The sequence below is a fragment of the Geotrypetes seraphini genome, chromosome 4 (assembly GCF_902459505.1).
Source record: "Geotrypetes seraphini chromosome 4, aGeoSer1.1, whole genome shotgun sequence".
Taxonomy (NCBI): Eukaryota; Metazoa; Chordata; class Amphibia; order Gymnophiona; family Dermophiidae; genus Geotrypetes; species Geotrypetes seraphini.
This window is the reverse complement of record NC_047087.1, coordinates 320,520,980-320,535,701: the sequence shown is the minus strand read 5'-3', so window position 1 is coordinate 320,535,701 and position 14,722 is coordinate 320,520,980. Positions and strand designations below refer to the sequence as shown.

The 14,722-nt window shown below is 43.8% G+C and overlaps 1 protein-coding gene and 1 pseudogene across 2 annotated transcripts in view; both read left to right on the top strand.

Annotated features, from left to right (window-relative positions):
• Positions 1-14,722, top strand: part of MCMBP (minichromosome maintenance complex binding protein) — a 124,891-nt gene that overhangs the window by 6,930 nt on the left and 103,239 nt on the right. For both annotated transcript variants that reach the window (XM_033940659.1, XM_033940658.1), the window contains exon 3: positions 7,222-7,362. In XM_033940659.1, the coding sequence (XP_033796550.1) occupies positions 7,288-7,362 (75 nt within the window). In that variant the 5' untranslated portion in view covers positions 7,222-7,287. The remainder of the gene's footprint in view (positions 1-7,221; positions 7,363-14,722) is intronic.
• LOC117358866 lies at positions 8,169-8,525 on the top strand (annotated as a pseudogene).

Below are 14,722 nucleotides of genomic sequence, written 5' to 3'. Positions count from 1 at the left end.
TTTTCTTTAAGCTCATGTCCAAGTTACCTACAGCGTGATAATTGGTTGTGGAGGGTTAACAACCCAGAGCAGCTCAGTCCTATCCAACTCGCCCTGCTAATGAAATGGCCTAGCTCAAGCCATCACAAACGGTGGCAATTGTCACCCTCCTACAAAGTCATTTGCAGACTCTGGCTTCTCTTACTGGAGTAGCTCAAGAAATTTAGTAAGGCTTTTGCATAATACTTCTACTTGGTTGCTTCTGCTTTTCCTGATATATAATTTATTTTGTTTTATGGTTTTAGTTTTCTTTTATGATTAGGATGGTGAGGTGTGAATGATTTTATTGTAACAGTGTGTTGTTTTTTTGTTGCCTGTCTAGTGTGTTTAAAAATTCTTAAATATTGATATACATTAACCCCCTCTTCTAAGAAACTGCTCTAGCAGTTTCTAGCTCTGGGAGCTGCACTGAATGGCCCGCGCTGCTCCTGACGCTCATAGGAACTCAATGAGCATCGGGAGCAGCACAAGCCATTCAACACTGCTTTCTGTGCTAAAAAACGCTAGCGTGGTTTCGTAGAAGAGTGGGTAAGTCTTGTCAAATTCTGGGTGCCAGAGCACCATGGCACCTAGAATTTCCCCCTGGTGCTTGCAATTTCTTGTCCCGAAGCTATATATATATAATTTTTTTTTTTCTGTGTTGCAGTAGAAAATGCTTGTCCTTCTTTACCACTGTGATTCAGTTCACCTGAAAACTTCAGCTGTGCAGTGCAGGAAATCAACTTGAACTTTTGCTCAGAGTATGGTTCAAACGAGCTGAACCACAGAGGCATAGTTGGAACCGTGCTGTTTTTCTTCTGCAGCTCCCAATGTGAGAGGATCAGGTGGCATCTGGTATCGGGATTGTGCTGAGACGTATGAGAAGAGGCTTGAATACCTGAATATGTATACCCTAGAAGAAAGAAGGGATAGAGGAGATATGAGACAGGCATTTAAATACTTAAAGGGTGTTAACCTTTTAATTGGCAGATGGTGAAATGGCTGCTTTACATAACTTGATGTTGAATGAGAGCAACAGTGCCAAGGTAACAGGCATTAAGCAAGGGGAATGCAGGCATACTTGTTGGTTAAGTGCTCTGACTGAGCCTGCGTGCCGCTGTTCTTCCCCTTGCCTCCCGAGCTCCACCCAGTTCTTTTCTTTGAGCAGGTTCCTCACAGGGTCGAAGCTCTCCCCTCTCCTTGCCTCTTCAAAAGAAAAAAGACTAAATAGATGGCTGATTTCATAACGATAAAACCACTTTTTTATTCTTAAAAGAAAACACCCCCTCCCAAAACGGGAACAGCGCACTTTAAAAAGTGTTACTTCATTAAAAAAAAACCAACAGCCAAAAATGACCGGACAAGCAATGCTGGTATTCTTTTTTCCTCACCAACAAACTTTTCTGCTGCTATTAATCTGGCGGTCACTAGGACTGCAAAGACTATTTTCCTCATGGACAGCGGCTCCACGACTGTGCTTTGTGCCAATAGCACATGAAAATCTCCAAGGTAAATTGTTCTTTGCCCACTCCTCCCCCTCAGTGCCCGAGACAGGTACTGCCGGGGGAGGGAAGCATTTCACTGCCGTGCATTCTCCATCACCCGTTCCTCCCCCTCAGGGCCCAACAGGTACCAATTTCACAGCATCCTCTGGTTTTCCTGTTTTCTACAAGATCTGACCTCCGTTTCATGTTCATTTTTAGCCGGCGACTTCAAAACTTCATTTTGGACCAAGTGATGAAAATTCCTTTTCAACCTTAACAGATCCCATTCTGGTGGCTCTTACTTCAAGAAGAATTAGCAAATAGCAAAAGCTAGTCATCTATTCCTTATACCTTCAGTTTTTCCTCAATAAAAGTGCTCCTGCATACTCATCCAAAATTTATTCCAAAAGTTGTTATGGATTTTCACATTACCCAGTCCATAATGCTACCATCATTTTTCCTCCTCCGCATCCTTCAGCAGAGCAAAGTCTGCATGCATTAGACTGCAAGAGGGCATCACTATTCTACCTGGAAAGAATTGTGACTATCCGCGTCACTAATTGGCTTTTTATTTTCTTCCATTCAGCTATTCAAGGGAACTCAATATCTAAACGGACAGAAAAACCGTGAATAACTTTTTGCATGTTATTCGCGGTTTTTCGGTAAAATAGACCTGAAAAAGATAATAAACCGTGAAAAACCCGACCTGCGATTTGCTCCATACAACACTGGGAGCAGCAATTTCCAATGTGAAATGCTGGGTTCAGTGATGAAAATTAGAGGGCGGAGTCAGCAGCTGAAAAATCGCAAATAAGCGAATCTGCAGATACAGAAATCGCGGATACAGAGGGAGAAGTATACCCTCGTGGATTGCTCATTGCATCTCTTTTCTTCCCCTATACTAGAGCTCGCCTATCTGTTCGTGGACAGATTGGAATACATTAAGTACAAGCTACAGTTTTTCTCAATTGCAAACTTAAACTCAGTCCCAGCACTATTGTTTGGACCAGAATTCAAGATCTTCAGTTTGGAGAATCTGTCCTCTGCAATTTTGTTTGTGCTATAATTTATATCCTCCTCCCAGTTTTACTTGAAACTATGGACTAACCAGCAAGTGTGCCTACATTTTCCCTGCTTGTCTCCGGAGATAGCAAAGTTGCTTACCTGTAACAGGGGAATGTATCCACACTTGCCCACCCTCCATCCTCTCTATACGATTTGTTACCTAAGCTAGTGACATAACTGAGTAACCGGGGGGTGGAGCTCAGGAGGCAAAGTGTCTACATGTGCTCAGTAGTAAAAATAAAACAAACAAACTAGTGTGTCTAGGAGAGAGCACCGGCAAGTATGGCTGCATTCCCCTGCTGTCTTGGAGAACCCTTGTTCCAGGTAAGCAACTTTGCTATCTCCTATAAGAGCCATAGAAGACACATGTTGCTTTTCAGCAACAATCTACAAACAATTCTCTTTCAGAGATGGAGAAATGGTAGCAGCAGAGGACATAAGATGCAATTGTGATGTGGTAGTTTCAGGAGTAATGTCAGGAAATACTTTTTTTCAAGCAGAAGGTGGTGAATGCCTGGAATGCCCTCCCTGGAGAGGTGGTAGAGGGAAAAAAAGTGAAGGAGTTCAGAAATTTGTGGGATAGACACAAGATCCCAGAATAAAAAGAGGATAGTAGTGACACAACTCACAGGGGTAGTGCTTAAATGGCAGCCCCTTCTACAGTCTGGGTCCAGTATGTGGGTCAAGGCGGATTGGGATAGGCTGACGGTGACTTCGGCCTATGTCACGAGTCTGGCAATATGAATTAGGAGCAAAAATGCACATTTTACCACATTCATATAGTTGGAGTACAGGTTTTGCCTATTTCAGAGGAGAGGGGAAAATCATAGCAAGTAAAGGGGAGAGTGTGGCGCATTGCTTAAAGCTCCAGCCTCAGCACCCTGAGGTTGTGGGTTCAAACCCACGCTGCTCCTTGTGACCCTGGGCAAGTCACTCAATCCCCCCATTACCCCAGGTACATTAGGTAGATTGTGAGCCCCCCAGGACAGACAGGGAAAATGCTTGAGTGCCTGAATAAATTCATGTAAACCATTCTAAACTTCCCTGGGAAAATGGTATAGAAAATCGAATAAATAAAAATAAAATGAATAATTTACTGGATGATTGGTTTAACACTGCCGAAAAAATGAATGTGTCTGAACAGACTTGATGGACCACACCTTTATCTGCCATCATTTACTGTGTTAACTATTGAAAGTTTTTAAACATAGAAACCTGATGGCAAATAAGGCCAGATGGCCCATCTAGTTTGCCCATCCGCATTTCCATTAATTTGCTTACCACAGAAGTCAGGCTTACCGGCCTGTAATTCCATACATCTTCCTTACTTCCACTTTTGTGGAGAGGGACCACTCTCGACTCTAGAGACTCGTTGAAAAGGTCAGTCATTGGAGCTACCCGAACTTCCCTAAGTTCCCATTGATTTGTCTACCTTTCTTTTAGCTAGCTCCTCACGAACACAAACCTCTGAAAATCGATCGGAGTCTATTACTCCTCCATCCCTATTCGCGTTTGTCTTCTGGGGTCCCGCTTACGGCACTTTAGCTGTGAAAACAGAACTATTTGTTAAGCAATTTGGCCTTTTCTTATCAACTTCTACATATTCCTCCCCTTCACCTTTGAGTGTCACAATGCCACTTTTGCACTTCTTCCTATCACTAATATATCTAAAAAATGTCTTGTCTCTCCGTTTTACTGTCAGCTATTTTTTTTCTCCCATTTGCATCTTTGCTTTCCCGACTACACGACCAGCCTCTCTTAACTTTTCCAGATATTTTTGCCTGTTTTCCTCTTTCTATGATCTTTTGTAGTTTATGAAAACTAACTATTCTTTACCTTCTCAGCTACTACTTTTGAGAACCAAAGCGACCTTTTCCTCTTACTTTTACTTAGTTGCCTCACAAAAAGATTTGTTGCTCTTACAATTACTCAGTTTTGCCCACTGGATTTCCACTCCTTCCAGACATTCCCATCCAGACAATAACCCCCATCCGAACCTTTACTTTTGAATGAGCCTTCTCTATACCCATCTTAATATTAAACCGTACCATGCAGTGATCACTGGATGCCAGATAATCACCCACTGTAACATCAGAAATACTTTCCCCGTTTGTAAGCACTAAGTCCAGTATGACCCCCATCCCGTGTGGGTTCCATTACCAACTGCTGGAACAGTTCTCCTTGTAGAGAATCCAGGATCTCCCAACTTCTAGAAGACCCTATTAGCAAGACTTCCCCATTTTTAAAGATATTCTGAATGTCTACTATTAAATCTCTATCTCCTTCTTCCGTCTGTGAAGGAGGCCTGTATATCACGCCAATGCAAATATATTCACCATTCCCTCTTTCCAAATTGATCCATAGTGCATCTTCCTTGCCCTGCAGATCCTGCAATTGTGTGGCTTTAATATGTTCTTTAACATATAACGCTACTCTCCCTCCTCTTCTTCCTACCCTGTCTTTCCTGAACAGATTGTAGCCTGGTATAACTACATCTCAGTCATGGTTTTCCTTGAACTATGTCTCCGTGATCGCCACTATATCCAACTCCTCTTCTTCCATCACAGCTTCTAGATCCAGAATCTTGTTTCTCATACTTCGAGCGTTAGCCTATACTGCTTTCCAGACATTGCCCCCTTTTCCCATTCGTGTAGAGGTATTCAGTGATTTACTTACCTGAGGGCTTATGCTCGCCCGGGAGCGTTGATCACCCTGGCCCCCCTCACTTCTGGAGGAGAGGAAGCATGGAGGAGTCGGAGAGAAATATTGGATGCACAGTCAGTGCAACCAGAGACTCATGAAATCACCAGCCAACAAAGGTAGGAAAAATGATTTTATTTTCAATTTAGTAATCAAAATGTGACTGTTTTGAGAATTTATATCTGCTGTCTATATTTTGCACTATCTTTTTCTGTTTTTCTAAAGTTGTTACTAAGATGAGATTTCATATTTTAAAGTCATCTGCCTTGACTTCTTTGAAACTCTCCCTCCCCCTGAATATAAGTGATAATTAACATTGTCTCTGCATATAGTGTACTTTGTGTTTTTTACTTTTGTGGTTACCATTATGTATTAAGATTATATTGTGTGTATATGAAAAATGTATGGAAGAAATTACATTACAGTTGGAACTATTATTATGGAAGTGTGGTCAGGGGCAGCTCCTGGGTGGATCAGTGGCGGAGCCTGGGCAGGGGTACTCGGCTGATATTTGTTAGGCTTAGGAGGTACTTGACTTGAAGAAGTTGAGAAACACTGCTCCACACCAAATCTCACAATCAGGGGGGAACAACCCACAAGGTTCCAGAACGATGTACCTATTTACTAAAAAAGATTATCAAGGTAAATATAGGTCGCCCATAATAAATCCATTTATAGGTGCACATAAAGGCATTAGTTATAGATACGAGAAGCCAGCAGCCCTTGCTCAGGCTTCGGTCTCTTCACTGCATTATAAGAAAAACCTTACTGTTTTTTGTTTGTATAAATCTCTCTGTTCTCTTTGGGCTACGCCTAGTCCCTCTGCACTCTGGTCTCACATTTTACTTCCCTTCCTTTTCTTTACTGTCCCTCTGCCAACCCTGCTACTTCCAGCACGTGGATTCCTCTTTCTGAGGGGCAAAACTGGCAGAGCCATTGTGGAGATAGTGGCTCCACACCTTTATACCACTTTTTCTGGTAGGATTTGGGTGCAGGAGCCCCATCCATAAAAATTTGCTCACAGTGGTTATGATTATGCTTCACTTTGAACACGTAAATTTTGGCCAGATAAATTGCTGTAGTGTCAAATAATGTAAGTATTTGTTGTCCTTGCCAGTAATTTTTTTTTAGTCCTTATGTTTTTCAGCATCTGTTGCTGGCCGCATAAGAGCTTTTGAATATTGATCCCCAGGATCAGTTTTTAAAGACTTGGTTCTGGTGGTAACTGACGGATTGGGATAATTAAAGGGGCAGAGCCTAGGATTCTAAGATTTAGTTAGAGACAATGTAAAACTGGATGCTTCTACCTTTATACCAGCCCTGAGGGAGAGATAAGCTTGTGGGGAGGCCAGAATCAAGAAGGGAGGGAGACATGGGACTTTCAATTATGAGATATTCTTTCCAGCAGATAGGACTCCATCCTGAAGCCCTTTAATGGGAGCAACTAGGGATGAATCTGAGTTTAACTTGAGAAACATCCTGTATTGGAAAAGAATCTGAGATTTCAAGGATAAATCAACTGAACAAAGGGAATGTGACTGGATAGAGCAAGAAGGAAATGCCATACCAGCCTCAAATACTGACTCAGTTGCAATTGCAGGAAGGACCCTAGCTGTGTATCAGAGTAGAGATTGACATGGTGACAGAATTTATCACCGTTCCTGGCCCCCCAGATAACCAAAGGAAACCATCCTGTGTCTTTTAGTGTCTATCTCAACCTCGGTCCTTCTGTGCAAGGGTTGAGGATCAGTGGCTGTGCCCATTCATACTCTTGATTCTTCCCTCTCTCCTTAAAGAATGATATGGTGATGGTTATCCATGGGGACGGGAACGGTGTCATTCTCTGTCAAGAGGTCACAAAACAGGGTGGATTTAGTGCCAGCAGGTGGTGGCAGAGACTTGATTTTCCTTGCATTCTGGCTTTATCAGCTCACTTTTTTTTTGTTTTTCCCAGGTCCCGTCATTGAATGATGTGCCGCTGCATTACTTGAAGCCCAACAGCTTGGTGCGCTTCCGTTGCATGGTACAGGACATGTTTGACCCGGAATTTTACATGGGTGTATATGAGACGGTGGACAGCAGCAGCAGCAGTAGGGTACGTTGGGGGACAGAGAAAGGTTTGCTTCTACTCCTTCCATGGGGAAATGCATAGTGTTAGAGACATAGGTGGGAAGAACATGGGAGGGATCCAGATTTCACATATCATGGGAAGGGAGGAAGTGGTTGTAGATATCGCATGTCAAGCCACTGGGGTGCAGAAGGCTAGCTATAATCATATATGCATGTTCTCTTTCCTTTTTTTGTCTTTTCTATTGCACTTGTTGTTTTCTCCTTTATTTTATTTATTTTTAGTATTTATATATTACTTATTGTCTAAGTGGTTTACATTTAGGTACTCAAGGATTTTTCCTTGTCTGTTCTGGTGGGCTCACACTCTATCTAATGTACCCAGGACAATGAGGGGATTAAGTGACTTGCCCAGGGTCCCAAGGAACAGCATGGGATTTGAACCCACAAGCTCAGGGTGCTGAGGCTGTAGCTTTAACAACCACACCACACACTCCAATTGTACTCTGCTTTTTTTTCCTGAGGAAAGGCAGTCTATAAAATAAAGTTTCAAGTTTATTAAAAAAAATTTTATACCGCTCAATCAGACTTCTGAGTGATGTACAATAAAATAGGATTGCAATGGTAAAACAATAATAGAGATTGACAATAAACGGACAGGGGATAGTAGAAAAAACAAACAAAAAAAAAGAAACTGACAAAGATGAACAAAAACAGAAGGGGAAGAACACAAAAGGGATTAACAATAGGAAGGGGGATTTCTTTAAAAAAATGTCAATAAGTGCGAGTGGAGTGCGAAGCTGCATCGGGTGGAAGCGCTCCTGCTGCAGCAACATGGCTGAGCAGATTCAGAAGAAGCTGCAGGAGAGGTGGAGAAGTACCAGCAGTTACAGAAAGATCTTAGTAAGTGTATGACAGCTCACAGAGAACAACATTGTGAAAGAGGAACTGGACTTACTTGATGCTTCCAACAAAGTCTTCAAGTTGATCGGGCCTGTGCTGGTGGCTCAGGACTTGGAAGAAGCTAAAGGAACCGTGAGAAAACATCTGGATTACATTGCTGGGGAAATAAAGCGCTATGAAACGGAGATGAAAGATCTAGAGAAAAAGGCAGAGTAACATCGGGACGTACTGACCAAGCTGCAACAGGACTTTCAGAAAGTACAGGCAAAGACCACTGTGAAGGCCTAAAGAGAGCCTTGCCACTGCCTGCCCCATCACCGGAGCCTCATACCACAGCGAGAGGGGGGGAGGCCTGAGGATATGATGGGGATGGGACTGGTGAGTTATTTTTGGGAAGGGGGTTTTACATTTGAATGAGCTGGAGGTTGCTTTTCTGGTGTTATTTATCACATAATCTGTTATGACATAAAAAAAGTCAAGTACTGTATTTTTCGCTCCATAAGACACACCTGACCATAAGACGCACTCTAGATTTAGAGGAAGAAAACAAGGAAAAACAACATTCTGAACCAAATGCTTAGCGGGTATCCTTTGATCTCCAGGGGTCCTAAGAAAGCTGGCTCCTGGAATGTTGTGTTCTACCTTTTGCTGTTTCACAGGATGGATGGGGGGGGAGGGGAATTAGGGTATTTTTCTTTATGTAACCCCCTCCTCATTTTTCTTTATGTAACCCCCCCCTCCAATCTAAAAAGCAGATAAAGGTACCCGACAAAACCCAAGACTTAGCCAAAGCAAAATCCCACTACTGAACTCTGCTACAACCACCCCGCTTAAACCCACCTCCACCTCACAGACCGCCAATAAACCACAATGAAACGGGTGGGAGGAAATCACCTTTCAAGCTCCCCTTACTCACACAACCACCTCCCAAATGCCTTTCAGCCTGCCAAAACTCCTATTCACTGCAGTCAATCACCAACCTCTTATCCTTGCCCAGTCACATCACTCTTCTCATCCATTCCTTCCTTACTCCCTAGTTACAACTCCTCCACCAATCTGTACACTCCTCAGTTTTTCCTCATCTCCTAGCTCTCTTCTCCTTCCTCTTCCCCCGCCGCACTTTTTCTAAATACCCTCGCCTCTCAGCACCACCACCGCTGCATCTTTTCTAAATCCCCCCCACCTCTCAGCACTGCCACCGATGCACTTTTTCTAAACGCACACCTCCCCCTGCCCGTCGCCGTCTGTACCTTTATTAAACAGCCTGGTGGTCCAGCGGTATTCCTCCCTCACTAGACAGCTCTCGTATTCAGGTCAGCAGCAAGGAGGTCAGGCACAAGCTTTCCGTGTTCCCTGCCTGGCCCTGCGCCACTTTCTGAATGGCTGGTGTCAATTCTCGCGAGAACCGACGCCAGCCATTCAGAAAGCAGAGGCGGGCCCAAGCGGGAGCACGTAAAGCTTGCTCCTGACAACCGCGATCCTGCCCTGAATAAGGAGGCTATTGATAAATTCGGGTTGATTACTTAAACGCGTTTTGAAGATAAGTAGAAGGATTTTATAACTATTCCTGTGTTCAACTGGAAACGTGATCATATTTTTTTTTTTTGCATTAAATATTATTTTATTGCGGTATTTTGCACAATTTGGAGGCGTCTTAGTTCTTTTTTTGTTATGTCTTTAAAGAGGGTGTTGCAGTAGTTGGTACAAGATATCACTAGAGAATGAATTAGTGTGTTTAAGGAGGAAGGTTCAAGCAATTTGGCAAGTGATCTGAACATTCTTAGCCAATGACAGCAGCGCTGAACTACGGTACTGATGTGTATATGATAAGTAAATTTGCTGTCGAATGTGACCCCTAAAAGTTTAAAGGAATTGACAATTTTAATGGGCAAAGTGTTGAATTTAAGAGGAGCCTGAATTGATAGGCCCTCTTTAATGGGGAAGATCATTAATTTTGACTTTTCCACATTAAGGGCCAACATATTTGAATCTTGCCAAGATTTGATTTTCTCCAGTTTCTGGTTTATGACTGTTACATCTTCTGGACTATTAAGATTAATTGGGTGAAGTATTTGAACATCGTCTGCGTAAGCAAACATCGTAAAGCTGATGGATTGGCCTAGGGTTAAAAGGGATGCCATGAAAATGTTGAAAAGGAGGGGGGATAAGATGGAACCTTGAGGGATGCCATGTTTGTTTTTAAAGGGTTCGGAGGATGAATTGTTTAACACTACCTTGGATGATCTTTCAGTGAAGTAGGAAGAAAACCACTCCAAAACCTGATCCGAGATTCCAATTTCTTGTAGGCGTGACAGAAGAAGTGTATGGTCAACTGTGTCAAAAGCGGAAAAGAGGTCAAACTGATTGGTGGTGATCTAGATGGTAAAGTATCTTTGAGGTCAGGCCTATAAGTGAAAGTTCAGTTGAGTGGTGCTGGCGGAATCCTGTTTGGTTAGGGTGTAACTTACATCCCAAAGGTCGTAGTGCGGTCTTAAGATGGGTGTCCTAATTTGGGCTCATTTAGATGGAATGAGATTGTAATGGTGTGTCCTGATGAGGTGGGGTAGAGAGTACCATTGGGAGGGGGGGGGCTTGAAAGGTTCGAACACATAGTCATGTATAGAATAAGTGGGATTTGGTGGGGAGGGAGGGTTGAATGGCATTCTTTAGATTCATAAGAGTCCAGGGCCTGGGGGTGCCTGAGTTAGTTACCTGTTACGTTTTATTTATACATGCTTCTTATTTTATTTTATTCGATGCATTATTGTTGTACTATGCACCTTGGGGTGCTCTTATGTTGTATTTTATGTTGTTTGCATAAATAAAACTTGTTTGAACCTAAACCTTGGTTTTGTCGATGAAGCTGGAAATTTGATAGAAGATGATTTTTTCAGTGAGTTTAGCTAAAAAGGGGATATTGGCTATAGGCTGATAGTTTGACATTTCTTGAGCACTGGTTTTGTGGTCTTTAATCATAGGGTTGATGATAGATTATTTCCATTTTTTTGGTAAGGTTCCGGAGGTTAGGCTAGACTTGACCAGATCTAGGATTTGGGATAACTTCATTACTGGCTCCTTTGGTGTTTAGTGTATTTGGGCACCTCTTGATTTCTTGAAGTGTTGGGAGAGTGAATCAAGAACATTCAGAGAAGGAAAGACTCGACAATTCTTCCCCTTACGGTTAATTTACAGGTCGTGACGTGGGTAGTATCAGCAGTGTTATTGTCTGTTTGTGAAACTGAGCCTCTAATTTTCTGCATCTTTTCTATTAAATGTGTAGATATGGCCTGAGCTGTGAGAGTCTGATTGGCCATGTTAGTTTCTTTCTTTTTTTGTCGTAAGAGATTTAGTTATAGCATATAAGGCTGTATTTTTGGCTTTTTTAATTTGTTTGGAGTAGTATGCTTTTTTTGTTCTATTAATTTCCAACTTGTAGTACAGGGCATGTTCTTTATATTTGTTCAGATCTGATAAAGTTTTGTTATGCCACCATTTCCTCTCGAGGGAGTGCAATTGTTTTTTGATCAGCGTCAAACGGGGGGTATGCCAGGGATTTTTAAGTTTGCGCGGGGAGATCGTAAGAGTGGTGACTGGAGCTAAAACATCTAAGAGTTCAGATATAGAAGTATTCCATTCAGGAAGTTTGTCATCAGTGGAAAGATCCATTTTGCCTTTTAGATTAAGATTAAAGTTGGAAGAGATAGAAGAAACATCTAGTTTCATGTAATCACATATCATAATAATTTGGGGTTTTAGTTTTATGGATTGAGTCCTGGTCTGTTGAAGAAAGGAGATTAAGAAATGGTCAGACCAAGGTTGTTGCTCGATGGCTGAGATACAAAAACGCTCTTTTTGTGAATCTTGTATGATGCACAAAGGAAAAAAGAAAATCCAACATGGTCTACAGTGACAAACAGCAAGCAAAAAACAAACAAACAAACTACAGATAATATAAGATGCAGGCATAGTTTATTAATAAATGCAGTAACATATACAACCTTATATCCAACCAAGGGACCCGACACGTTCCGTGTTTCGGATGACACGCCTTCCTCAGGGGTCCATGGTGGTTAAGGTATTAAGCAAACTGCATAAAAGGTAACAAACGCACGCCAATAAACAATCAAATGGAGTCAAACAAGTCTTGCACAGTGGCAAAAAAAGTCGGGTCCCTTGGTTGGCTATAAGGTTGAATATGTTACTGCATTTATTAATAAACTACGCCTGCATCTTGTACATTATCTGCAGTTTGTTTGTTTGTTTTTTAATCTTGTATGATGACCATGTCTAGGGTGTGCGCAGATGCTCAAGGCCCAGCAGAGGAGGAGGATGATCTTCGGGCACCGGCACCAAGCACAGGACATGCCGGTGCCCAGATGACTGTAAGAAGCGGCCGGGGGGTTGCCCGATCGCGTGGTGGGGGGTGCCGGATTGCAGGGGGGGTCTTCAGGGGGAGCAGTGCCAGTTCTCGTGGGGGGAACGTATCAAAGCAAATTTCCATTATTTCCTATGGGGAAGCTCGCTTTGATAAACGAGCATTTTGGATTACGAGCATGCTCTTGGAACGGATTATGCTCGTAATCCAAGGTACCACTGTATACTTCATCCTTGTCTTCCGAGGCATTTTAATTTTCTTAGGACTCATGAGAAACTTTGTTGAAAGTTTTCTGAAAATCTAGATATTCTACATCAGAGTTTCTCAACACGAGGTAGGCGTACCCTTAGGGGTACACGAGCCGCTTGTTGGGTGTACATGACACTGTGCGGTTCTGCACCACCACCCCCTTCCTCAGTCGCCACCGGGGATCTAGAGCCCTCCTTCTGCATTCCCCCCTCTGCCAAAAAACAACCCAAAAAGGCTTCCCTCTGATGTCTGAGCTGACATCGGAGGGAAGGTTTCCGGGTCAGCGGGAGATCCCAGTTACCTCCTTCAGGGCTGCTCCTTCCAGCCTTCAGCCACACAGGGACACGTTGGCAGGCAGTGACTTTTGCAAGCTGCATGTGTTTGACCCGGTTGGCTTGTAGGTCAATCGCGTTCAACGTGTAAGAGTCGCTGCCCACGACGCCTGCCTGTGCAGCTGAAGGCAGGAAGGAGCTGCACAGCCCTGAAGGGAGCGAGCGCGTTGTAGCATGTAAGGGAGAGAGGGGATGTGATCATGGGAGAAAGGGGGGGGAGGAATTTGGGACATAGGCTGGAAGAAAGGGACACAGAAGGAAGGGAGGGGGGCATGAACTTGGGACACAGAAGGAAGGGAGGGGGCTTGAACTCGGGACACAGAAGGAAGGGAGGGGGGCTTGAACTCGAGACACAGAAGGAAGGGGTGGGTCATGAACTCGGGACACGGAAGGGAGGGAGGAAGGAAGGAAGGAACTAACTTGGGAGAAATGTTTGGGGGAATGAGTTTGTGAGTGAGAGGGGAAGAGATGGTGCACATTGGGAAAGGCAGAAAGAGGAAAATTGTCGGGCATAGAGAGAGGATTGAGGTAGAGATTCATGGGGAATAGAAGGATGAGAGGGAGAAATGTTGGATATGGTGGTGGAGAGGGAACAGAGGAACAGATTGAAGGGAATGCAAGAGGAAGGAATGTTGGTCCTAGTGATGGAGAGAGAGATGTGGCATGGTGCACCACACTTTCACCAAGGTGATGGTAGTTGTGGCGGCCTTTCTCTGCCGACAGGGGATCCTGGTTCATCCTTACCTGGACAACTAGTTGATTCGAGCTCCGTCTCATTCAGAGTGGGTTGGAAACAGTAGTATCTCTGTTGCAGGCATTGGGGTAGATTGTCAACTTCAAGAAGAGCAATTTTGACACCCTCCCAGACATTGGAGTATCTAGAACTCCTCTTCAGTACCAAGAATGGTCGGGTTTTTCCAAGGCATGCAGACAGAAATTTCAACAGCAGATTAGAGCTCTTCTTGGCTCCCCATGGCCTGGCTATATCTTCAGGTTTGGGGGTCCATGGCGGCCTCTTTGTAGGCAGTTCCCTGGGCCCGAGCTCACATGTGCCCTTTACAGGAGTCCCTGCTCTCTTGATGGTCTCCACAGCATCATTCCCTTCAGATGCCTCTCCCCTGGATGGAGCCAAGGCAGGCTTCTTCGGATATCAAAGTGGATGACTCTCATGACAGATGCCAGCCTGTCAGGTTGGGGGGGGGTTCACTGCAGGGAGCGATCCATTTAGGGGCAATAGACTCATCATTAGAAACATTGGTCGATCAATTGTCTGGAACTTCAGGCGATTTGGCTCGCACTACTCACTCTCCAGCCCCTTCTGGAAGGAAAAGCAGTTAGTCTTCTCTGACAATGCCAAGGTGGTGACGTATGTCAATTGTCAAGGGGGCATAAAAAGCACTCACTTGGGCCAAGAAGTTTGCATGCTGTTTTGGTGGGTGGAGGCTCACCTTCTGTCACTCTCAGCGGCTCATGTGGCCGTTGTCGACAACATTCAGGCAGGTTTCCTCAGCAGACAGATTCTGGACCCG